Raw genomic sequence first — 24,587 nt, forward strand, 5'->3', positions numbered from 1 at the left:
GACTGACTCCAGATGACACCAGAACATCACCCAATTCGCTCCAAAAATAACATATTCAAAGGATAGACACAGTATGCACCAAAGCACCAATAAAGCAAATTCTGCTCTGTGGGGTCAGCCCCCATACAATGGCTTATCCAATGTAGTCATGGCCAGTCCTCACAGCTAGTCACCCTGAAGGTTAATCCCACCCACTGACATGCAAACAGCAACCAAGGCTCAACTACAATAGGAGGGAACACACAACTTACACAAGGGACACACCTGGAGCACCCAGCTCGGGTAACCAGGGAGTCTGCACCACTAGGCCCCACAAGACACCTACTACATAAAGCCACCTGGCCAAGACTAGAAGATGTAGCAGATCTACTAATACATTGAAACAAACACAAGGAGGCAGCCAAAATGGGGAGACAAAGAAACATGTCCCAAATGAAAGAATGAGACAAAACTGCAAAAAAAGAACTAAATAAAATGGAGGCAAGCAATCTACCAAATACAGAGTTCAAAACACTGGATATAAGGATGTTAAANCTCCACAACTAGACTGAAGAACAAAAGGACGGCAACTTGTCTGTTCCCCTTCCCTGATTCCCCAGCACTGTTCCCATCCCCCAATTCCCCAATAAAAATCTTAAAAAAAAAAAAAAAGAAGGAAATGGCCCTTCATAAGCTCTTCCAACCTCTTGCGTATTCTGGTTCCAGAGATAAACCCTAGGAGTACGAAAGGTATGAAGAATTTCTTGAAGGACAAACATTTATTGCATACCCATTTTTTAAGATGCTAGGGGCATTATAGAACGGGTGCGGTGGCTTGTGGCCAGGGAAACAACTCTTTTATATAGCTGCCATCCTCTGGGACAGACAAGGGGTGCATCATGTAAGTGCTGTGGCAGCTAAACTGACCTCAACACTGGAGTCGCATTCTCGGAGATCTTCCCTTAAGACCAGATTGGGGATGTTGGGGATGGGGGTAGAGTAGAGGGACATCATCTCAGACAAGGTTTCCTGGGAGAGCAAGATGCATTGGCTCAGACAGGAGGGAGGCACAAGGCGTGAAGAATCCTTTTTCGCGGGCTCGCTTCCCTGTCGCTATATTGAGAAGTTTGCCCAAGTGCGCGTTAATCAAAGTACACCTCGATTCTGAGGTAGAACCGGGCCCAAGTGTGGAATCCCCAAACTCATCAGTGCTGGAATCTGACCCAGGAGCGAGGAGGTTTCCGAAGTCCGGCTCGCGGAGAACCCATTTGGGGCATGTGATGCCCGGGAGAAGCAGAGAGGAGACCCAGAATACAAAATTTCCCCAAGATGCAGGAAAAGTCTTTTATTAAGCACCTCGGAGAAAAATGCAGAGCTCCGGCGTGAAGCTCATGAAGGTCAGCCTCCACTGTGCGGCGGAAACGCAGTTCCACGGTCCCCGCCAGTCCCTCCTCTGCCCGGTATCCTTTGCGCAGGCGCAATTGCGCCGCGTTCCCGCCCCAGCGCGCATGCTCCGCGGGTCCCCGGCGCTCCGGGCCGGTGGCGGCGGCGGCGGCGGCGGCGGCGACCGCAGAGGAAGTTGCTTCTTTGCACTCCACCCCGGTAGCAGCCTCGCAGCCAGGGGCAGCTTCCTCCGGGCGCTCCGCGAAGTTTTGTGCTGCAGCACGTCAATCCAGCCGGATCATGGGGTTGCCCAAGGGATCGGAGGGTCAGGGTCTCCCCGAGGTAAGGAGCTCCCAACCTCCCCTCCCCCCCCGCCCGGATACGTCGGGTTCCTGAACTAGGGCCAAGCCCGCGGGACGGCGGGCAGAGGGGGCCCTGGCTGTGTTTGGGCGCCCCGCCCCCTTCCTGAGGTGTGTGCACTGCGGGCAGCACCGACCCTATCCGCTGGAGCAGAGCAGGTCCCCTGCAAGGGCGTGGGCGGGGACTAACTTGAGCCGCTCCCGGGTCTCCTGGAACTGAGGTGGCCTTCTCAGCCCATTAACTGCCCCAGCGCAGCCCCAGGCTCCGCGGGGCCCTGGGTCCGCGGTCCCACCTCTCCCGCTCTCCTGGGCAGTTTTCCCAGATCCAGGCGCCGCTGAGCTTGCCCGGAGGGCCGGGTCTGCTGCGCCCATGAGTCACGAGACGGGCGCTGGAAGGTCCGGGCTCGGGTTGTGCAAAGGGCGGTGACCCTGTGGCTCCTGCCGCCGCCTAGCGGGGTCCGCGTGTTCGCCACGGCCGACCCCACAGACCTAGGTGACTGAAGGGAACGCCCCCTACAGTTTCCCCCACGCCCGACCTGGGCGGCAGAAAGACGTTTGGGGGCCGTGTCGGCACTAGGTTGTGTCCAGCTGGGTCAGCGCACCGCGCTGTCTAGTGGTGCTGTGTGGCGGGGACCCAGCCCCGGGCGGAAACGTTATTCCTTCCCTAGAAGATAGCGGGTGCTTTTCCTCCAGAGGTGTTTGTTATTAAGTACTCGCTCGGTCGTAAAGGATAGGATAATCAGTGGTTTCCGGATTTCCACATTGGGAATAAAAGGAAAGTACATTTCCTTTTGGCTGCAACTATTACTTAGCTAGGTGGTTTGCATCTGCCTTCTCTTCCAGGTGATTTACTCAAAAGCTAGTCTAGTTTACTTGATTCTTGAAAGAAATGAAATGCACACTGTACCTCTATCCCCCTCCTAAGGTTCTGAAGCAGGCATTTGACAGGAGGACTGATTTCTGGACTTGGTGAGTGGTCTCCTCACACTGAGCTGCCAATGGCCAATCTTGCTTCTCTGTCCCCCTCCCCTTCAGTTCTTTCGTCCCACAAGTACCCACTAATTCAGAGATGATTGTTCTGTGCATAAGAGCTGGAGAGATACAGTGATGAAAGGACAGAGTTACCTGTCAGTCTGTGCTCCCAGAATGCACGTCTGTTTTGTTGTTATCTTAAGAAAACCTAACAAGTGTAGTGTTGTCAAAACTCTTGTATTAGTAAAGCCTTACATACAAGTTGCTTTGATGGGACCAGGAATTGTGAAGACCGGGATCTGTACTGTGATATTTGATTTGATAATCCTTTCTGCCACTTCTTTATTCTAGGCCCTCATCAAGTTTTTGCCTGGCCTTTTGCTGTAGACTCCTGGTTAGCCTCTCTGGTTCTACTTAAATCCCTCCAATTCAACGTCCCACTACCAATGGGGATCTTTCTAAAATAAAAAGCAAGCTGCTCCTGTGTGTCCTTTGTTTAACTCTTTTCTGACTGCTAGGAGGCTGGGTCTTATTTGTCACTTTTCCAAGAGCCTAGGACAGTTCTTGGTAATTAGGAGGCAGACAGGGTGAATATATAACCAAATTATTATCATTTAATTCAAAGACCAGTACATATAATCTGTGTCATTAAGCTGTTACTAGTCCTATTAATTAACTTCAATTTTTTAAACCCTTATGGTATGCATGTGAAGGACAGAAAGGTAGCTCAATTTGGCCCTGCCTTTCAGTTTATATGAACTACGGTACAATGCAATTGAAAATTTAGTGTGCCTGGTTTAAGAGCTCACAATTATTCATCTTTATCAGAACTTTAGTGGATTTGTTTTGTTTTGGGGTTTTTTAAACAATTGATGTATTAACCAGTTTTATGGCTTCAAGAGAGACATTCTTTCATGCCCTTTTCCATTTTGTTGCAGTGTTAATCTAGGAAATGAATTTGGAGTCTTATTAACAATATCCATTCAGTGTTTTGTGCCAAAAAGCAATTTCACAGGCTACATTGCAAAAGTTCACTTCTCCATTCTGAGGGTGAGCGGTTGAGAAGCATGGGCCTCTGCCATGGGCGCTCCTTCAGTAGAAGCTGAGGCAGGGTTGATCCTCCCAGGATGTGGGTTGTCCTCTTTTTAGAAGTGTTTTCATGATAAATGATGATTGAACAAATGAAGTCTTTGCGTTTTACACTGCAGGAGTTTTAAGGAAGTACTGTGTCACCCTTTTTTCCCTACTCTATCTTTGTGAATCATAAAAGCTCTTTACCTTCTCTTTTGTTTCTCCACTTGTACATATTTTTCAACCATCGCAGATCTTTTGCCAAGGAAGAAAAGGTGTGAATAATTAATATTACCTTGTTTTGCATGTCCACTAATAGCTAGTGAATGCTAACCTTCAGAACCTTTGATAGCCTGGACCAGGGTCATTTGAGAGAGAAGTTAAATGAGTAGTGGAGCATGGTTGTCACCTCCACCACCCCACTCCCCACCCCCATTGCAAGGGATTAACAGTAATTTTAATAATTCCTTGTTCAACTATATGTTAATATATATGCTCCCTCCCCTGGCAGTTTGTTCTTCAAAATAAACTGGAATTTCTATTATTGGTGTCATGACTATGAAAACATTTTGTTAATACATGACTGGCTTAGCTCATGCATTTTATGTAATGATTGAGCATGTCATTCCCTATTTAATAAGTGTGTCCTTGGAGCCTAATGCTGTTTCAGAACAGGGGAGCAAATATAGGTGAGTAATATATGGGTCCTCTCCTGAACCAGCTAATATAATAGTCCATTTGGAAAGACAGGAATGTGCATTACACCAGACATGTCACTCAGAAGAGGTTGTTACTTATTGTATGGATGACATAGACTGTAAATAAAATAGAAATGCAGAGGGATGACTATTTCAGGCTGTATTTGTCAGGTTTGGCATCGAATAGGAGCTAGAATTTGAAGATGGTTCTAGCTGGTCAGAGAGTATCGGAAGAAGGGGCATGGTGTGAACAGTGTTTTTCTAGGTTGCCATAGCCGTGCCTGGATTGTTTTGGGGGGAGGTGAAAGATGAAGCTGAAAAGATAGGTTGGAGCCAATGAAAGATATAGGTGCCAAACTAAGACATTTCAGTTCATTTTATAGACAGTGTATGATGCATTAATGATGAGAGCTAGGAGATAAGCTAAAGAGTTAATGATATGAAGGCTGTGATTTAGGAAGGAATGAGCAAGACAAATTAACAGAGTAGAAAGATTGAGAGGCAGTTGCAATAGTCCTGGCATGAAGTGTAAATAAAAGGGAAGGGATGATAAATGTGAGCTGCTTAGTGAAGGAAGATTTAACAGGCGTTGTTGAGTAGGGAGTAGTGAGAAATGGGTACGAAGATTTGAACCAGGATACCGTGGTGGTGTTTTATATAGAGAGGTGTTTTTTTATTTTCCGCAATGATACACAAGAGGAAAGGCACAGTTCATGAAAGTAAATGGAGGCAGAAGTACTAGAATATTTAGATGTATTTGACTTGTAAATAAACACCTGGGAGTTAAGGTAGTATATAAATGTAAATTTTAAATCAAATTCCTATTTAAATGTGTTAGGTGAATTTATTATTTTAAAGGCAATCCTGTTATATGGCAGTAATCACCCTTTAATATTTCTGGGTTGAAAGCCTTCCTTATATTTGCGTTAGAAATAAAGAGAAGTGCAGAGAGGTGTATATATTTGAACTCTTTGTTCATGCCCCTCTGGAAAATAACTTGGACCAAAATGAGTATAAAGTTTAAAAAAAAAAACTACCGTGTTCCTATCTGTAAGGAATTTATAATCTAGTCAAGAAGCCTTTCAAGTAAACCGTGTGTTTAGAGAACAGGCAGGTAATGTGCTGTAATCTTCCTTTCCCTGGATTCTTTCAGCATCTGGTGAATAGCCTATGCTACCTGTGCGTGTCTTCCCCTACCTGTGACAATTAACAGCTTGCTGAGGACTGGGAACTCGGTTCTGTACAACTCTGGCAGCACTGTGTTCCCGTGCTCCTGCATGACTGCAGTGATACAACCAATGTCACCTGGCAGTGTGGTGGCCTCAGGAGATATACCTGGTGTTTCTTCATTCAGAGTAGCTTTCACCTGCCTTTTGCCTTTTGTTTTAGGTAGAAACAAGAGAAGACGAAGAACAAAATGTCAAGTTGACTGAAATTCTGGAGCTCTTGGTTGCAGCTGGGTATTTCAGGGCAAGAATTAAAGGCTTGTCGCCTTTTGATAAGGTAAGAGGAGATCTTTCTAACCATGAAGCAATTTTTTGTCAGGATATCATGGTTAACCATGGAAAGGAAAGATTGTGTTTTTACTTTCTCCATGTCCATGTTTCCATTTCTACCTAATTCAGATTTATTATGGAAGTGTTCAAATTTCAAATTTCCTATTAAATGAAAATAATAATATAGCAATGGATACACCTTGGATTCCTTTTCTGTGCACAAAGCTTTAGGAAATGCAAATAAGCAAAATAAATTGTTCTACCTTTTGAGGAACTTACAGTTTGGTTGGGGAGATAAAGCTTATGTAAGATACAATAATCTGAGTCAGTAAGGAGTGTGCTCACAGACAATTGCCAGATTTTCTATGGATGGTAAATGCTTCGTTTGGAGGAGGGAGAGGTCACTATAGGATGAAGTTTAACTCAGCAGAACCTTGAACAATTACTATGCACAAGGCTTAGTAATAGGTGTCAGGGGCACAAGATTAGACAAAAGCCCTGTACTCAAAGATTCTGACCTCCAGAGCATAGGGAAGAGAGACAAGTAAACTACAATTCGTAGAAAAATGGCAATATGCAATAAGTATTACAGTGAGCTGTGCACAGACATGAAGCATCCAGATCAGAAAGTGAAGGCCAGGAAAGCTTCCTGTGGATGAAAGTGTGGAGTGTTCCAGTGGGTCACAGTCCTGGCTGCATGGAACAGAATCATTGTGGTTTGTTTTAGACTACAGATGTCTAGGCCTCACCCACTGAAATTCTGGTCAGCTAGGTCTGGGCCGGGCTGGAATCTATGTTATTAGGCATCTCACATGAGTCTACAGCATAGCCAGGAGTAGGATTCACTGTTGTTTGTTTGTTTGTTTTTTACCATCAAGCTGGTTCAAAAAGGATCGAGTTTTAAAATAGATTTTTAGCCTTCGGCTTATTTGCATCTCAGAGAAATCATGTGAAGAAAGTAGACCAGGGATTCCCATCTCCTTTAGGTAAATGAAAAAAATAAGATTTATGGAAACTAAGTAATGAGCCACAAAATGTCAGCCTTGCTACTCACACGTCTGGTCCATAAAACAACATAATTCCTCTGGAATCTGGCACTTGTCTGAAGCTGGGTTAAGATTTCTCTTGGCTGAGATTGAATATTTGTCCCCTTCAGTATAAAGAGAACCTGCATGCTGTGACCACTAATTAAAAGTCCGTTTCTCAGCCACACTAGCCAGATTTCAAGTGCTCAGTAACCATATGTGTCTGGTAGCTACTGGGCTGGACAGTGCAGATACAGAACTTATCCATCATTGCAGAAAGCTTTATTCAACAGTGCTACTTGGATGAACTATAGCTGATGGACTCAGGACAAATGAACTCTCTGTAAAGATAGAATCTTGTGTGTTCGCTGAGTCTGTAAAAACTATTGATATTTCTATTTTATCGACCTTCCACTTCTCCCCCTCTCCCCAGACTAGAAAGAGGAAACGTGTTTTCTTTGTGTCTTGCAGGTGGTAGGAGGAATGACGTGGTGCATTACCACCTGCAACTTTGATGTAGACGTTGATTTGCTCTTTCAAGAAAACTCTACAATAGGTCAAAAAATGTAAGTTGCTAAAGTTTTCATGGAAGAGCCTAAAAGGGTAGATGGGTGTAACTTTTGTTCCAGAGGTTGTACTGGACACTACATATTTTAATTTTCATTACAACAGGTTTTATTGCAATTTTATAGGTTATAAAACTGAGGCTGAAAGAAGCCAAGGCCACACTGGTAGCATATGAGTCATTTAATGTTCAGGCTGTTTCTAACACTTCTTTTTTTTTTTTAATTATTTCCAGTTTTATTGAGATATAATTGACATATAACATTGTATTAGTTTAAGGTGTACAGTGTAATGATTTGATATATGTATGTATTGTGAAATGATTACCACAATAAGTTTAGTTAACATCCATCACCTCACAGATCCAATTTTTTTTTTCTTATAAGAACTTTTAAGATCTACTCTCCTATCAACTTTCAAATATACAGTACAGTATTGTTATAGTCACCATGCTGTACTTTACATCCTTAGGACTTATACTTGGAAATTTGTACCTTTTGACCACCTTTACCCATTTTGCCCACCCCTCCCATTCCCCACCTCTGGCAACCACCAATCTGTTCTCTGTTTCTATGAGTTCAGTTCAATGAAATCATACAGTATTTGTCTGTCTCTGTCTAACTAATTTTACTTAGCACATGCCCTCAAGGTCCATCCATGTTGCAAATGGCAGGATTTCCTTCTTTTTAATAATATTCTGTTGTATACTATATATATGCTGTGTTTTCTTTATCCATTCATCTGTTGATGGACACTTAGGTTGTTGTTTCCATGTCTTGGCTATTGTAAATAATGCTGCAATGAATATGGGGGTACAGATGTCTCTTTAAGGTAGTGATTTTGTTTCCTTCTGTATAACCAGTAGTGGGGTTGCTGGATCATATGGTAGTTCTATTTTTTAATTTTTTGAGGAACCTCCATACTGTTTTCCATATTGGCTGTGCAACAATTTACATTCCCTCCAACAGTGCACAGGGGCCCCCTTTCTCCATGTCCTCACCAGCACTTGTTATTTCTTGTCTTTTTGATGATAGCCATTCTCATGGGTATGGGGTGATATCCCACTGTGGTTTTGATTTGCATTTCCCTGATGAGTAGTGCTGTTCAGCACCTCTAAAACTTTTTCTCAAAGTGACTTCTTAGTGTATCTCCTTCTAATGGGAGCTAATTTAAATGGAAATAGAATAGGGTGAGGAAAGGAGAATCTTCCCTGCCCTGTTGCCTCTGTGTAAGACAGAGCCCCACTTTGCTTGCCGTTGAGAGAAGGCAGCATGGGCCCCTTGCTAGAGATTTTTACCTGAGGGCACCATGCCCAGTTTTCCATAGCTTCCCAGGGGTTTGGGGATTTTATTACACCATATGGGATCCCCAGTTCTGCTCTCAGCTTTGTCACTGGGCAGCTGTGTAACCTTGGACAAGCCTTGGTGCCTTTATCTGTACGAAGGATTTGTGATCTCAGATCTGTCTGATTCTGTGACTGAGTTTTTTGAAGCCTTACTCCCAAGAAAAAAACACTTCTAAATGGCTTAAAGATGGCTTATAAATATGCCTATGAAGCAGTAACCACGGAAAGGTGACCCAAAGGCAAAGCAAAGCAAAAGGAAGAAGCAATGGAGACAGAAGGCAGAGTTGGGGATAAGGCTACCACACCTGTGATGGGCCACAAAATGCTTCATGGTCTTAAGGGTGGGCCATACATTTAGCTCTGAGCTTTCTGGCAGCCACAAAAAGAGAAAAACATGATAAATGATCCAATTCATGATTTCTGTACATTAGAAGAAAAATCAGTCCCTCAGAATCACCAAAATTTTTAATACTAAGACCGAAGGACATCTCTGGGCTCCTCACTGAAGAGGATGTATTGTTTAACTCAGTGACACTGTGCTCATCAGTGCCCAGCCATGAATACCGGGGCTCTGCACCTGAATACCTGTTGTTCTGGGACTGTGGCCTCACATCCTGCGACCTGTGGTGAAAAGTCCTCCACTGGGAAGCAGTGCAGTGGAGTCTAGGTGTGTGGCTTTGCTCTCAGCTGGTAGTGCTAAATCCAGAGGTAGATTTTCTTATTTTTTTGTTTGTTTTTAGTATGTAGATGTTACATCCATGAAGTTGAAGAAAAACGTTCACATACTACCAAAGGGAACAAAATACACAGCTGATGTCTCTCCCTCTTCCCATTCTATACCCCCGTTTTATTTCCTGGAAAGAATCATCTTCAACAGTTGAGGTTTTAGATTCTTCAGAGCGGTCAATTCACCATTTCCAACTATGTTTTCATTCTGTTTCATTCGCACCCAGTGAGAGGAAGAAATTAGCTCACCTGTGCGACTCACTGCATCTCTTTCATCTTCCAGTCTTTTCATTTTTATCTGTTTTTCTGTGATCACTTGTATCATGTTAATCTACTTAAATCTCTATTTCTTGACCGGTTAACATTAGATAGTTTCTCCTGGTTGCTAGTTACATAGGGTGAATGTTTTAGTATCTCTGTTTTGCCCTCTTTCCTTTCAGCTTCCATCTACCATCCTGGCATTACTGTTAGAGTGTTCAGGGCATAATGTATACACATAATGTACATAATGGCATAATGTAGTCACTTCTGTAATAGCAATTAGGTTGTGCTTTATCCATAGGTAGACTCTAAAAGTAAATCTAAACAGTGTTTACAATAACTGATCGTGATGGGGGTCAGAGAAAAGGAAATGTAATCTTCTGGACCATAATGGTGCTGTTTCAAGGAGAATATCAAAATATCACGGTCAAGAGGAATCTCGTTTCACTTAGTCATTGAGTCAGCAAGTATTTAGTGAACTCCTACTGTGGATTAGCATTGTTCTGGGACTTTGGCTACATTAAGGATTTCATGACAGACTGGATTCAGCGTGTAAGAAGGAAGCAAGGATGAGTGTGAGATATTTGGCCTGAGAAAATAGACGTGGCCCCTCTGAGTCACTGAAAATCAGGTACACTGTACTTATTTTCGGTTGGCAGTTTGGAATCCATGGATATGGAGGGCTGACTGTAGTTATAGGCCCCAAAGGGTTTGGATAAGGGGTTGAAGATGTATTATGTTCTCTGGTAAGCACTTGATAAGCTTTTAAGTGCAGAGCTGTGAACTGTAATTGTGGGCAAAGCTGGGGACGGGGTTTGCATCATGAAGACCCACCAGACTCAGCAATACATCAGGCAGTTGGGTCTTTATTACCTGTAGGAGAAATGTCTTAGTCGCAGGGCACTGAATTATCCAAATCTCTTTTCTGTTTGGCTGTGGAATGTGTTCTGTGTTTGCGGTTTCTCCCCACAAAGTTTCTGGTTAGGTGCAGCTTAGTCTAATAGTGCCTTATGTTTGGTGTGCCACCATATCCCAGCTGATGCAACGGTGGCCCAGTTGCATTGTCTGAGGAGCGCACTTGTCTATTGAGGGCTTGATTATCTCTCAGGCTATCTTCTGTGTGTGCCCAATTGGGGCCTGGTTTTTCTTCTTGATCCTTCTTTTTTTGAGGGCTCCATGAGCTTCCACCCTCCATCCCTGCCTGTCCTAAAGCTCTGTTACCACAGAATCCTATGCTCAGAGATCCATCCATAAATGAGATTTTTAGGATTATAACTGAGTTCATTTCAACAGCACACATCTACTGGGGACTGTGTACAGAGTACTTGCATATGCTTTTTATTATTTAACTTCACAACAGACTTTGAATAGGTAGGACAGGGGTTATCCCTCATTATATGTTGAAGTATTGGACCAGAGGGACCAGGTGACTTGCCAAAGGTCCAGAGTAGGTGATGGAATGGGAATTTAGACCCATGTTTAATTCACTCTCTTTCAAACTATTTGACAGTGGAGGAGAAAACAGTGCACTGAACATGCTTAAAAAATAAGGAATCAATACCATGACGAGTGGGCATATTAAAATCTTAGACTAGGAATCCTGCCTGGTGACCTCTGCAGTTGTCATTTTCCTTGATTTTCAGAGTCGGAGGATCCACCCTGAGCTCCTGGGAGAAGCCATATGGGGACTGGTGGGTTTCTGCAGGAAGTCTTCCTGACGTTTGTGCCCTGCCCCCTGCTTGCCTGCGTTTCTCCCATGTGTTCACCACCCCCAGCAGTGTTAGTGCCTTCAGCTGCTTCCATACACTGCCGAGACTGTGCTGACTTGGCAGGCATTTCTAGGTTTAAGAGAGTTGTAAACCCTGAGATGACCCACAGCACCCTTCCCTCAGGCTGTCTGAGGAGTGGGCAGGGGAGCCTGGTCTGAAGATAGAGGGTTGGGCTGGTTGGTGTTGGGGGTCCAAGCCTCATTTTTTGTTTTGTTTTGTTTTAAGATTTTTTTTTTTAAGATTTGTATTAAAATACAGCTAACATACAATATTACATAAATTTTAGATGTATACAGTAGTTATTCAACATTTGTATACCTAATGAAGTGATCATTTCTTCAGTTATGTAAATATCTATCCCCTGTGTACACCTGAAATTAATATAAAATAATATTGAATGCCAAGCCTCATTTTTAAAAAGCTACTGAGTGGTTGTAGGCAATAAGTGACACTTTGCAAACCCCTAGATCTGTAGCCACTAGAGGGAGCCTTCTTCCTACTGAACCAAAATTAACTGAGAAGAAAGGTGCCCACCCCCACACCCCCAGCATAAAAGTAACTAAGACCTACCCTGAGCAGGGGCACAGAACAGGGCTTGCTAATCATCTTCATTTGCTAAGCTTGGAGTTTGGGCCAGTTAACTGCCTATCTCTTCCTCTCACAGATTTCATAGAAATTAAGAAACAAGGCATAGGAGTCTGAGGGAGATGAAAATAAAAGGTAAAGTTTATCAGAGAGAGCGAGCTTTAGATATGCTGCCAAATGGGTTTGTTAATACTTCCCTACCAGACTATCCCATTTGAGCCCCAGAAAGAGCTGGACAACCACAGGCTTCCCCCCTGGGTCAGGGCATACATTGCATGGCAGAAAATACGCAGGTGACCTACTCACAGGCTGCTTGGAAAGGAGGGACAGCTGGCGAGGCTGAGAGCCACATGACAGTTTTCTTCCATATCTTAGACCTTTTGGGTAAATCACACCTCCCCTTCTTATGGAAAATGTTTTCCCATGTGCTTCCCTCCTGGGAGGTGGCTATTCCTAGCATCTGTGAATGTGTACAGTAGGGTTTCAGTCTTCCCCTCTCCAAATTTTTTTCTCTTAACATATTGGACTTGACATTGATATTATGATCAGTAGAGCTAGGGGTGTGACTGTTTCCCTCTGCAGTTTTAACGTTGGTCCGACCTTGTACAGCTGCTTTCTGTGCATAAATATGGTTTCGTAGAGTGTTCTTCAGGGACCACTCACTGGGGAGCCATTTAGCATTTGTCCCTAGATGACTTAGTTCCTACCAAACTGAGGGGCTGAAACCTGCTAAGGGATCAAAGGTCAGAATAATTGCTCTTACCCCGGCCTGAGTTAGACGTGGGTCTTAAGGGTGTCTGTCTCCTTGGAAGGATTACGGAACTGCAGAAAGATAAAGATGTGTGAAATTTCTTTGAACAAGGAACACTTTTCATAGACCCAAAACTTACTGAATTTGAAGCATCTAGTAAGACCTGGCAACTTCATTCACCAGAGCCTTCATCTATTAGCAAATAGTCCTACACTTGTAACCAAGGCCACAGTAGCTGCTGTAACTGCTACTATATAGAGAGGATATAACCTAAACTACCAACGCAGGCTGAGACCGAAGACCCCAATATCCATATGGCCCAAGAGAGCCTTGCCTTACAACTGTTTCTCAAGGTTCCTGAGCTATGTGCCATGGCTTTGGGGTTTAGCAGAACCACTAAATAACCTACCTCTAGTCTCTCCTCTTGAATCTGATCCCAATAAGATATAAGAAACAGGAACCAGACTGTTAGAGATCAAATATCAGCTAATTAGAGAGAGAGGCTTAAATCTGTGGTGAAATGGATTTGCTCACAAGTCCCTCTATCATTCCTGCTATAAAACTGTCCCACCAGGTTCAGGTTGAGCTGAAAAAACCTCTCCAGCAGGGAGGGGTGGGGAGATGCTTACCTCTGACTGAGACAGAAGAATGCTCTGGGACTTCAGAGAGCCTGATTTCCCCCTCCTACTCCCAGCTGTTTAGGGGGAGGACTGAGGCAAGGTGTTGGAGAGAGATTAGTGTTTCTCCTAAGAGGCACAAAGTTTCTCCTGTCCGGAAAAAAGAATGAGGACACATTGTTCTCCCAAATCTAGGATTGATTTTATTTATTTATTTATTTTTTAAGATTTTATTGGGAAATTGGGGGAGGGGAACAGACAAGTTGCTGTCGTTTTGTTCTTCAGTCTAGTTGTGGAGGACGTCGCTTCACTGGCCCATGTGGGTATTAACATTGCGCTCCTCCCGGCTGAGGCAAATCGGTCACCTGCCATTGGACGGCCGCTCATGGTGACTCATGGCAGCTCACGCTGGCTGCCGGCCACTCACAGTAGCTCATGGCAGCCCACTGCATCCCCACTGCAGCCTACACAGTTGCCGGCAACTCACAGCAGCCCAGCTCCAGGTTGAGCTGTTGTTCACCATCTTAGCTGTAGAGGGTGCAGCGTCACTGGCCCTCTTGTGGGATCTGAACCAGTGGCCCTGCTGCTCAGAGCTGGCATCCCAAGCCAACACTTAGCCAACGAGCCACTTGGGTGGCCTGTAGGATTGATTTTAGAGTATCAAAATTAAAGGCTGTTTTTTATTTTAAAATTACTTTTGTACCAGAGTAGAGAACGCCAAGTTTTTTTTTAAGCTTCAGGCCCCAAGTTTTTTCTTAATATTCTGGGCACCTGGCACAAAGTCTGGTAATTATTTCTTGCCTGAGTAATATTTAGAACAACTTTTTAACATTGTTAACCTATGTAGTTCCCAGACTTTTGGAAAAAGTAGGTCAGTAAATGAAATGTAAAAGAATATGGGGCACTAATAACTTTTTATTTTACCATGTTGAGATGTTAAAAAAAGTAACTACTACCTCAAACATCACCATAATTTCTTAAAGAAACAATATCTGGATATAAAAAATAGGAAGAACACAGCCTGAGAATAAAGGATGGAAGGCAGTTTTGTGGTCTTACCTGCACGTACACACATGTTGAAATTGTGCTTATATTTCTAATTCTGCAGTCAGCCAGGAGATACTTAGCCAGAGCCTGGCTTTGAGGAGCCCCAGATTTCTCTGGGGTGCTGCCCAGACTTGCGAGACATCCTAAGGACCACTTGGTTTGTTCTCACTCTTTGCTTGTCGTTTTTTTCCAAACAGAGCTCTATCAGAAAAAATCGTCTCAGTCCTGCCAAGGATGAAGTGTCCACACCAGCTGGAGCCTCACCAGATCCAGGGCATGGATTTTATTCACATATTTCCTGTCGTTCAGGTGAGAGCCTCTGTGTGGCTTCTTGTCTTCTGAACATCAAATTCCTGTACCAGGCCTGGCCTGGACCCTGGATCTCATGGGTGTGGTGGTGTGCGTTTGCTGGTAACAGAACGTGTTTTCTCATGTCATCTTCAAAAGGCCACCAGTACTTCACCTCCCCTAGTTTCACACTGTCACCTGGCCTTTGAATGTTGCCTTTAGTTGCTTAACATTGCCCTTTGGATAAAGATAGAACTCCACAGCCCTGCATGCCCTGGTCCCTTCCGACCTATCCAGCTTCACTCCTTGCTTTTCTTTGTTCTTTCTGTTGTTCTAGATTCTCTGACTTTCAGATTTAGTTATTGTAGTTATTTACGCTTCCTCCTGTCACAGGGCCTTTCCCTCAGGCTGGAAAGCTCCTCCTTTCTGTTTACCTGCTTAATTCATATTCACTCTTCAGACTTCAGTTCCACTAAGACTCCTCAAGAAAGTTTCCCCTGCCCGCCTAACCTAGAACAGGTTCCTTTGCTATATCCACGCTTACGGCCACCCTCCCTTTCCTCACTGGAATGTTCCTTACTGCAGTTTGTACCATGTTTTATGTTCGAGGGTGTGGTTATTCATCTGCCTCGCCCATCAGACTGTAAGCTTCATGAGGGCAGGCACCATGGCTGTCTTGCTCACTCTCGTGTTTCCAGTGCCTCATAGGATGCCTGGCACTTTGCAGGCAGTTAGTCCTTACTGGGTGACTAAATGCCTGATGGGAGACTCATCTCCACCTGGCTATTCCCCAAAGCTCTGTGATGAAGTGGCTCATGCTGTACAGCTCCCTGTATTCTGTGCAGTTCATGTGTGCCTCCACTCCAGGCACCCGGAAAAGAGGAGGAACAAAGGGACTCACTTCCCTTTGTTGCCTGCTGTGCAAATAGTGCTTTGCATCTGATCCTCATAGAGCCTTTGAAACATCTGTTATAAACCTAGTCTTAACATTTGAGGAAAAGGAGCCTCAGAGTAATTGATTTGCTTAAAGGCAGAGAACTAGTGAGTGGAGAAGCAGAGATTTCAGTCTAAACTCCCAGTCTCCCAGCCCTATCCTTTCCCACTCCATTCATGCCACAGAGGAGAAAGCTATGCAGCCCTTGTTAGAAAAGTCTTTCAATGCTGTGTCAAGTTTACATAGTGTAGGGGTTAAGACCAGGGACTCTGGAGACTTCCTGGGTTCAAATCTTGGCTCTGCTGTGTGACCTTCGGCAAATGACTTACTCACCTGTTAACTAGAAATAATAATAATACCTACCTGATAGGATGAGAATTAAGTTAATTTGTGTAAAGCACTTAGCTGAAGGACTGGCATGTTTTATTATAGTAAGTGCTTTATAAGTTTATATAGTTGTTTCTGTTGTTGTTAACAATTATTGGGAATTCTCCCTGCTTAGACTTCGAATCAAATACCATGACATTTGTAAATGAAATTCGTAAATTTGAGGCTAAGACTTTTACTCAGAATTTGAGTTGCATCCTTGTTAGACTTTCTGTCTTTCTGATTCATGGAAATGGTACCTAATCCTTTTAGTGAAAACAGAAGTAGGGGCCCTCTTTTGCTGATTACTGAAACCTCCATCATCATCTCACTGGGAAGTTGCTGCCCTTTCCCTAAAAGCCTGGGCCTTTAGTGATTAGACCTTACTCACCCCTTTGCTGGAACTTCGAGGGCAAAAAATCTAGTCTAGATATGAAAAAGGGATGAAAGGGAGGTGATCTTCTATAGTTAATTTGGTCATTTTGAGTGTGATTTTTCCACGTTGTGATTAGAATGCTGGACGGCTTCCTGCCTGGATGTGGAGCCTAGGCTAGTGGTTACCAGATTTCTTAATTTCATGTATCTATAAAATTTTGAAGCAAAAATGGAGGTTGACTGACAGTAGTTACCACCGGTATTTTGCCAGGCAAGGACATTTTTAAAAGTAACAATTATCTTGCTTTCTTTATCATTCCTAAAAGAAAGGCTGTTTTAACACCCAATCTCAGAATAAAGGACAGTCCTTCAAATTTGATGCCTGCAGCATTATGAAAAACTCACCACATGCCTGTAGTTTTTTTCCTGTTTTGCTGAGACCAGTGAAAGAACAGTCATGGACCAGCAATTGGGAAACATTGAACTAGTTGTCTTATATGATTCTAGAGGCTCACCACCTACAGTCACACCATTTAGCAAAGCTGTAGTAACACTCTGAGTGCTAGCCAGAGAAAAACAATCTAACTTCAGCTGTTGATAGTTCACGGTCACATCTTTTTCTCCCATGCCAAACATGTGAATCCTGTGAGGGTTGGTATTTTTTTTCACATGCTAAAGACCTGTGGCAGAGCTTGGCGGTTCAAGAAGTCTCCTTCACAGCCCTTCATGTTGGGAACTCCAAAAGAGGGCAATCAGTTCTGTAAGGGAATTTCATGTCAACAGGCTTTACTTTCCTTATCTAATCACTCTCTCCAGGATCCAGCCAAGTAATAACTTAATGTAAATCTGATTAACAGAAAGATCTGAACAGGAAACCAGCATGAAAGGCTGGAAACTGGATCTCCCCATCCAAAGGAAAGCACAGCGAAACTGAGTTGAGCAGGAGTCCGCCTCCTTAGTTGTCCTGGGTGCGTGGGGGTGCCGATGAGGGGCTAGAGTTCTGAATGCTGTCTGACTTTCACCCCTGCTTCTGCATTGTAGTCAGCGCCCGAGGTCACTGGAGGTGGTGTGGGGTGGAGGGATGGAAATAAATGGAAGATACTAACAACAGAGGAATATTCCTCATGTAGTTATTTGCAGCTACCCCGTCCTGGGCAACTTCCTAATCATGTACTGTCTAAATGAGTCATTTGCTGGAGCTGGCTCCTTCTGTGAGCAGCCATTCTTTCCATCCCACGGGATCACCATGTTTTGGGCCATGTGTCTACTTTCCTCAGTAGCTAAACCTTGCCACTGAGGCTGTGCTCTCGGGAAAACAGCTACTGTCCAAAAACTGCCTTTGAGATATAATAGCTCTCTCTGAAGAGAGAATGGCAACCCTGACAGATGGCGCCCCCCCTCCATAGTGTTCTTCAGTAATGAAGGGAATAAATGAAGAGCCAGGGAGGAGAAACAAAAGCTCTCTATTTATTTATTTATTTATTTACTTATTTATTTATTTAGGTCTTTGCATTCTCACTTTCAGAGTACCTGGATCTCCCACAGGTTATGGCATGTGGGTGTGTGTATGTGTGTGTGTTAAGTAGGGAGAAACAAAGAGCAGCTATTTCTGCATATCAGCCCAGTAGAACTGAGAAACATTTAATAAAACCCATATGTCCAGTCTTCTGGTGTGGAAGAGCCTCCCAGTTGTGACTCGCGACTTTGTGACTTGCTAGCTGTGGATCAATCGGCAAATTCCATAGTCTCTGAAGTTGAGGTTTTGTCAAACACAGCCAGTCCCAACTGCCTCATAATATTGTATGGATTAAGAGAGAGAATGCTGTGAGTGCCAAACTAACCTGAAGCCTCAGGCTGTGTACTCAGTACACAGTGTTCACAAATCTGAATATTTGGGGTTGTTTGTTTGTTTTTCATCTGTGAAATGAGTGTTTATACTAGGTGTTCCCTTTCAAGGAGTTATATGAAGGTCTGCCTAGAACCAGGTAGCTGTGGGGAATAGCGTCAGGTACATGCAAGGCACTCTGGTACTTGTGATTTCATTTGCTCCCACAGCAGCTCTGTGGTGAAAGGAACTAGTGTCCTCACTTGTAGTTTGCACACAGAGGGAGACTGAGGCCTGAGGACCTGAAGTGAGGCTTTAAAGCTCCCGCCCAGCTACTCAGCTCTAGGTGCCACTGGATCTTAGTTTTTCAGACGCCCGGCCAGTGGCTTTGCCTGTAGAACAGTACATGTGGATAGTTTCTCATCACCTGGCCAATTCAGGTGCGGTGATTTGGGTTCATGAGTTGTGCCACCTTTGAGTTGACCTTCACTGCAGTGGTGTTTCATTCCTACTCATGTTTCCTAACTTTCTTCCCCAGTGGCTGGTGAAGCGAGCTATAGAAACAAAAGAAGAGATGGGTGACTACATCCGCTCCTACTCCATATCCCAGTTCCAGAAAACCTACAGTCTCCCTGAGGTCAGTTTTCTACATTTCTTTTCTTCTCCGGATGAGAACATGGGTATACAGTTATAGACTCCCCAAGAAGGAATGCGGAAAGCCCAGGCTCCCCTACACGCCCACCCCCTTGCTGGCATCTCTGCATCTACCTCGTAAGCACTGAAACAGGGCCTCCCGGTTCATTAGAGCTGCCTTTTGAAATGGGCACTGAGTGTAAAGCCCTACAATTTTGTCCTTTTCTCTCAATTTTGGTAGTTGATCCAGAGCTTTTATTAAATTACAAGAACATGAGTATATTTTTATATAGTCATATACAGCTTTTCAAGAGACCATCTGCCTAGGACATTCCTGTGTAGCAGTTTAATAATCACAATAACAGTAATACCTGATAGCTATTGGATTCTTACTACATTCCAGTCCCAGCATATCACGTGCCTTCTACTCTTTAATCTTCTCGGCTACTGTCTGAGATAGGTAGAGATGTTCCATTTTACAGATGGAGAAACTGAGGTTTAGAGGCTCGGTGACTTGCCTGAGGCTTCAAAGCTTGTAAGGATTAGAAATGAGAACACAGGTCTTCACCACCGCATTCTATAGTTCCCCCCTTTTTTTTTTTACTGGCTTTAGTGATTTGTTTGGGAACCATCTGCGGATGTCATAGCTTTCCCCATGCAGAATATATTCCAATTTCTTAGAAAGTTGAGACTTCTTCAGGCAACATGATGAAAAGTCAATTTATAGACCAATTTCTAAGCAGTCTCAATCTTCACACAGGATTCAATCCCTGTGTTTTGTCTTTCAGGATGATGACTTCATAAAGAGAAAAGAAAAGGCCATCAAGACAGTTGTTGACCTCTCAGTAAGTTCCCTTGCCCCTGTTCTTCTGCAGAAGAAGAACATAGGTTCACAGCCTCCAACTAGCACTTTGATTTAAATCTCAAAACCCTGCCTCCTGAGGTTTCTGCCTGCTGGGATTATCCAGGAGCCAACTTCAGGTGGGTGCGAGGGAAGCCCTGCCTGCCTCACTTGCCCCATATCTGGACACCACCATTCATGGGTAGCACTGCCCTGTGTTTTACTTTGTTCCAGTTTTAAGGGAGAAATTTTCCAAACCCAAAGCCCTTCCTCATTTGTGCCAGTGGCAAGTATAAACTTTGAATAGCTCCCAAAAAGCAAATGATAAACTGGAGATGGTAAATTGAGGTGTCACCATCCACATGGTGGCTTTGGAGAGGCAGAGTAGCTTCTGAGTTTTGTGTGGGAAACTCTGGGATGGCCTGTGTCACCATACACAGTGTATCTTAACCATGGGATCTATACACGTGTGCCCACTTTCCCCGTCCAAGGAGCAGAGGAGAGCCTTGGGCCTTTTCAACACTCTGGGACGGAGCCCAGGAGAACCTTGTTGGCGTGCCCCCCCCCCTCCGCCCCCCATGCTTCCTCCTGAGCCTGAAGCCTCAATGCCTGGGTGTAAATTCTCTTCTGAAATTCATGTGTAGTGTTAGTTCGCATGGTTTTTACTTGAAGACTAAGTGTGTGGTCCCCCAAGGTGATTACTCTGAAACGAATGACAATCATTTGGTGATGAAAGACACGAAGTGCTTATTTATAACAAAAAAAGTCTTTATTTTATAGTTGTAATTTGTATCTTTTCCTCAATTCCATTTTGGAAATGGGAGGAGGGAAAACCTTTACGATAGTTACACACTGAAGCCAGGTGCTATTTTCAGATTTGGTGACAATATTAAATAGTAAGAAGAAAAGGAGCACATGATATGACAGCACAGGAAAAATTTTTTTTCCTGGTTATGAAATAGATGTTCAGTTTAGAACTTCTTTAAAGTTTGGGTTTTGGTTTTTTCTTTTCTTTTTTTGAAGGTTGATAGATACAGGGGAAGAGAATCAGCCTTAATCTCACAACACAGAAGCAGCCACTTTTGATGCTTATACATATTTCTTCCATGTTTAATGTGCATTTTTATACTGAATTGTAATTATACTTTAAGTATAATTTTGTAGATTTTTTTCACTTACCAATATAGTCTTTGGTATGCTATTAAAGATTCCTCCTAACAGCATTTGTTGTATTGGCATAGAATTAACCCCTGGTCATTTCCAGAATGTGAAAGAATTCACAAGACTCAGAAAAGTAGGCAAGTTTTATTGAAGGTTAGGCAGAGAGAGAATGCCCATGGCAGTGTCTAAAGAAGACGGCTGCCGTGGGTAGTAAGGAGAGAAACACCGGCGGGGGATTGCTTGGGGACAGAGTCTCAGAGTAGCAGGTTGCTGTTTAGCTGGAGTTTTATATTTTTCTACGCAGGACACAGGGGGCTAGCCACCTTGCAGTTGTGTACCATTGCGGCTGGCCCCTTCGGAGAACTGTTGCTGCAGTTGACTTCCTCCAAAAATTGTCCTGGTGTTTGTCAGCCTGCAACTGTATTGCTAGCCAGGAGACTCAGAGCTGACTGGTTAATCTTTAAACCTATTCTTTAGGCTTATTTGTATTGGCTTCCAGGCTCGTTCTTATTACATCTTTCTAACTCATCAGTTAATCTTTAAGCTTATTCCTATTAGCTCCCAGACTCATTCTTATTAACTCTTTTTCTGACTCACATGTCATGACAAATAACAACCAATTGGCTGGTTATGCTGTCACTTTCCCTTATTTTAAATGATACTTTTCTTCTGGAAAGATAGGAGGAGAAGCAGGTAACAGCATTGCCTCTGATACAGGGAGCTGGGCAGCTAGGGCAGGAGAGGAAGGGAGATTCTCTTGGAATTTTATATTAAGTTTGTGTATTATTACCTATTCAAAAGCAGTAAATACAAGTAAAGTTTTTATAGTGCTTTATTGAATATCTCTACATGGAAACCTCACTCTGAACCCTGGATAGAGAGTGAGAAAACATTCCAGTTTTCAGCCATATCACCCAGAATAAAAGGCCATTGTAGCCGTTGATCATTGAGGCCTGGCATCTCTATACCCATTAAATATGTCAGGCCTGTAGAGACATATTATTTCTTCTTTTCATTTGTAATGGAATTGTTTTTTGTTTTTCTTTTAATCCTCTTCTGCTTGATAGTGTGCATAGAATTTAAGGAGATAATGACAAATACACAGTGCACAGACATTGTCCTAATTATTTACATGTAACTCATCTAGTCCTCACAACAACCCTGTGAAGAAGTAGTAATATTTCTTTTTTATAGGTGAGGAAACTGAGGCACAGATAGGATATATAATCTCCTAAGGTCACATTGGTTATGATGGAGCCAGGATGCAAACCCAGTCTTGTAAACACTGTGCTGTGGGCCTCTAGGTAAAACGCTGTTTGCAGGGCCGACTGAGTGGCTCAGCTCGCTTAAGAATGCGAGCTCTGAGCAACAGCGGTTCAATTCCTGGCCCGAGCTGAGCTTCCGCTGAGCTGCCAACAGGTGGCAGGATGGCTCAGCTAAAAAAAAAGATGTTTGCAGCTGATTAGAAAATAATATCAAGATAAAGGAAAATGGGCTGAAGGGATTGCAAGTCTTTTTGATAATTAATTCATATTGTTTAGTTTGTTTTCTTTTTTTATGTGTGAACTTACTCATCAGTGACTGTCAATACATCTTTAGCAGGAATGGTAAAGGATTCCTGTGGATGGCTAAAGCTGGGCCTTGGGTTTTATTTGATTTCTTCTCTCCCTGTCTACTGAAAATAGTCCTCACTTCCAGATGCTGTCTTCTTAGGTTTCTTAGCTGAGCTCCAGTGCCATTAACTTCCATCCATCCCTCCCACCCTTCGCTTCTGCACGGGCTTCCTTGCAGCCTTGAAATGAGCCCCAGAAGCTCACAAGAGTCACCAGGGCTGCAGTGCATGTCCGTGGCTTACTGTTGAGTCAGTATAAGAAATGGAACAGCTTGCTATTGTTTGTTGTCACTCTCCCTAAGGAGAAGCCCTCCCTCAGTAAAGGGAGTGAAACCTTCCCTAGAGGACCAGTTGTGGCTCTTTGGAAGTCTCAGGTCCTGAAGGGGGTTTTCTTCTCTTTCAGTCTTTTCCCAGTTCTGCCCGCCTCATGCCTCATCAGTATTTCTTACCTGCTCTTTATTGACAAGTCTGGAATCCCAAATTTAAATTGTGAGTGCTAAATTAAGGATTAAAATAAGGTAACATACACACGCCTAGTTCCTGGACCCAGCCTTTTATATATTATAAAATGCATGCGGCAGCCATGTACTTATTGTTTCCTGCGAGGTGTGATCAAACAATATGGTGAATGTTTAAATAAAAAAATTTATTGCAGTAAAAGACACATTGCCATTAATTCCTCTCAAAGTACTCCCCCTCCCTTCGAACATACTTATCCTGTTGTTCTTGCCACTTCCTGAAGCAGTTCTGGAAGTCCTCTTTCATGAGTGTCTTCAGTTGCGCTGTTGTGGCTGCCTCGATGTCCTGAATCATTTTAACTTTGGGAAAGAGCCAGAAGTCGCACGGTGCCAGATCCTGTGAATAAGGTTAGTGAGAACACACCATAATGTTTTTATTTGACAAAAATTGCTGTACCAGAAGCAATGTGTGACGCAGAGTGTTGTCTTGATGGAGGATGATTTACGGCACACTTTACAAAACACACCCTACTGACTACACCGAACAAGTTGAAACTTGTCACACACTGTTGCTAAGGTTCAACGTGTTGCTTCCCATATTAAAGATCCCTGCATTTTCATTGGATGGCATTTGGCAGCAGCATTCACTGTATTTTGTGATCACAACGGAAAGGCTCCATGTCACACATCACTTCTGATATGGCAATTTCTGTCAAATAAAAACACTATGGTGTGTCCTCATCCACCTTATTCACTGGATCTGGCACCATGTGACTCCTGGTTCTTCCCCAAAGTCAAAATGACCATGAAAGGTAAACATTTTGAATAGATTCAGGATATCGAGGCAGCCATGACAGCGCAACTAAAGACACGAAAGAGGACTTGCAGAACTGCTTCAGAATGTGGCAAGAACGATGGGATGAGTGTGTTCAAAGCAAGGGGGAGTATTTTGAGGGGGATTAATGGCAATGTGTCTTTTACTGTAATAAATTTTCTTTTTAATTTAAATATTCACTGTATTTTTTATCATACCTCGTATGTGCTTGGCACCTAATTAGGCATTTTACAAGCATTACCTCATTAACTCCTCACCAACATTCAGGGAATTAAATATTATTATTTCCATTTCATAAGTTAAGAAGTTGAAACTCAGAAAGGCTAATAAATTCTCTACATAGTCGCAGAGCTAGGAAGAGGCAGCTAGATTTTTCTTTTCTTTTTTTTTTAAGGTTTATTGGGGTGACAATTGTTAGTAAACTTACATAGGTTTTAGGTATACACTTCTGTATTACAGATTTTGATGTTACGTCTGATTCCTCAAATGCAACAGGTGGTGGTGCTTCTTCAGTTTTCTCCCTCTTCACTTGCTCTTTGATTTCACTCATATCCTGGCACCACTTTTGCAGTACTGTTTCTGACTTATCTCACAACTCTGGGCTATTATTC

The 24,587-nt window shown here is 43.3% G+C and overlaps 1 protein-coding gene across 5 annotated transcripts in view; it reads left to right on the forward strand.

Moving 5' to 3' along the window:
* Positions 1-1,257: 1,257 nt before the first annotated feature.
* Positions 1,258-24,587, forward strand: part of CCDC93 (CCC complex scaffolding subunit CCDC93) — an 86,809-nt gene continuing 63,479 nt past the window's right edge. For 2 of the 5 annotated variants that reach the window (XM_019665346.1, XM_019665347.1), the window contains exons 1-6: positions 1,258-1,704; positions 5,856-5,965; positions 7,455-7,549; positions 14,846-14,957; positions 18,975-19,073; positions 19,858-19,914. In XM_019665346.1, coding sequence (XP_019520891.1) covers positions 1,347-1,704; positions 5,856-5,965; positions 7,455-7,549; positions 14,846-14,957; positions 18,975-19,073; positions 19,858-19,914 — 831 coding nt within the window. In that variant the 5' untranslated portion in view covers positions 1,258-1,346. Of the gene's footprint in view, positions 1,705-2,646; positions 2,691-5,851; positions 5,966-7,454; positions 7,550-14,845; positions 14,958-18,974; positions 19,074-19,857; positions 19,915-24,587 lie in introns of all 5 variants that reach the window. The other 3 variants (XM_019665351.1, XM_019665350.1, XM_019665349.1) reach the window with 3 other exon arrangements.

This window comes from Hipposideros armiger, unplaced genomic scaffold, assembly GCF_001890085.2.
Source record: "Hipposideros armiger isolate ML-2016 unplaced genomic scaffold, ASM189008v1 scaffold_440, whole genome shotgun sequence".
In the NCBI taxonomy this organism is placed as follows: domain Eukaryota; kingdom Metazoa; phylum Chordata; class Mammalia; order Chiroptera; family Hipposideridae; genus Hipposideros; species Hipposideros armiger.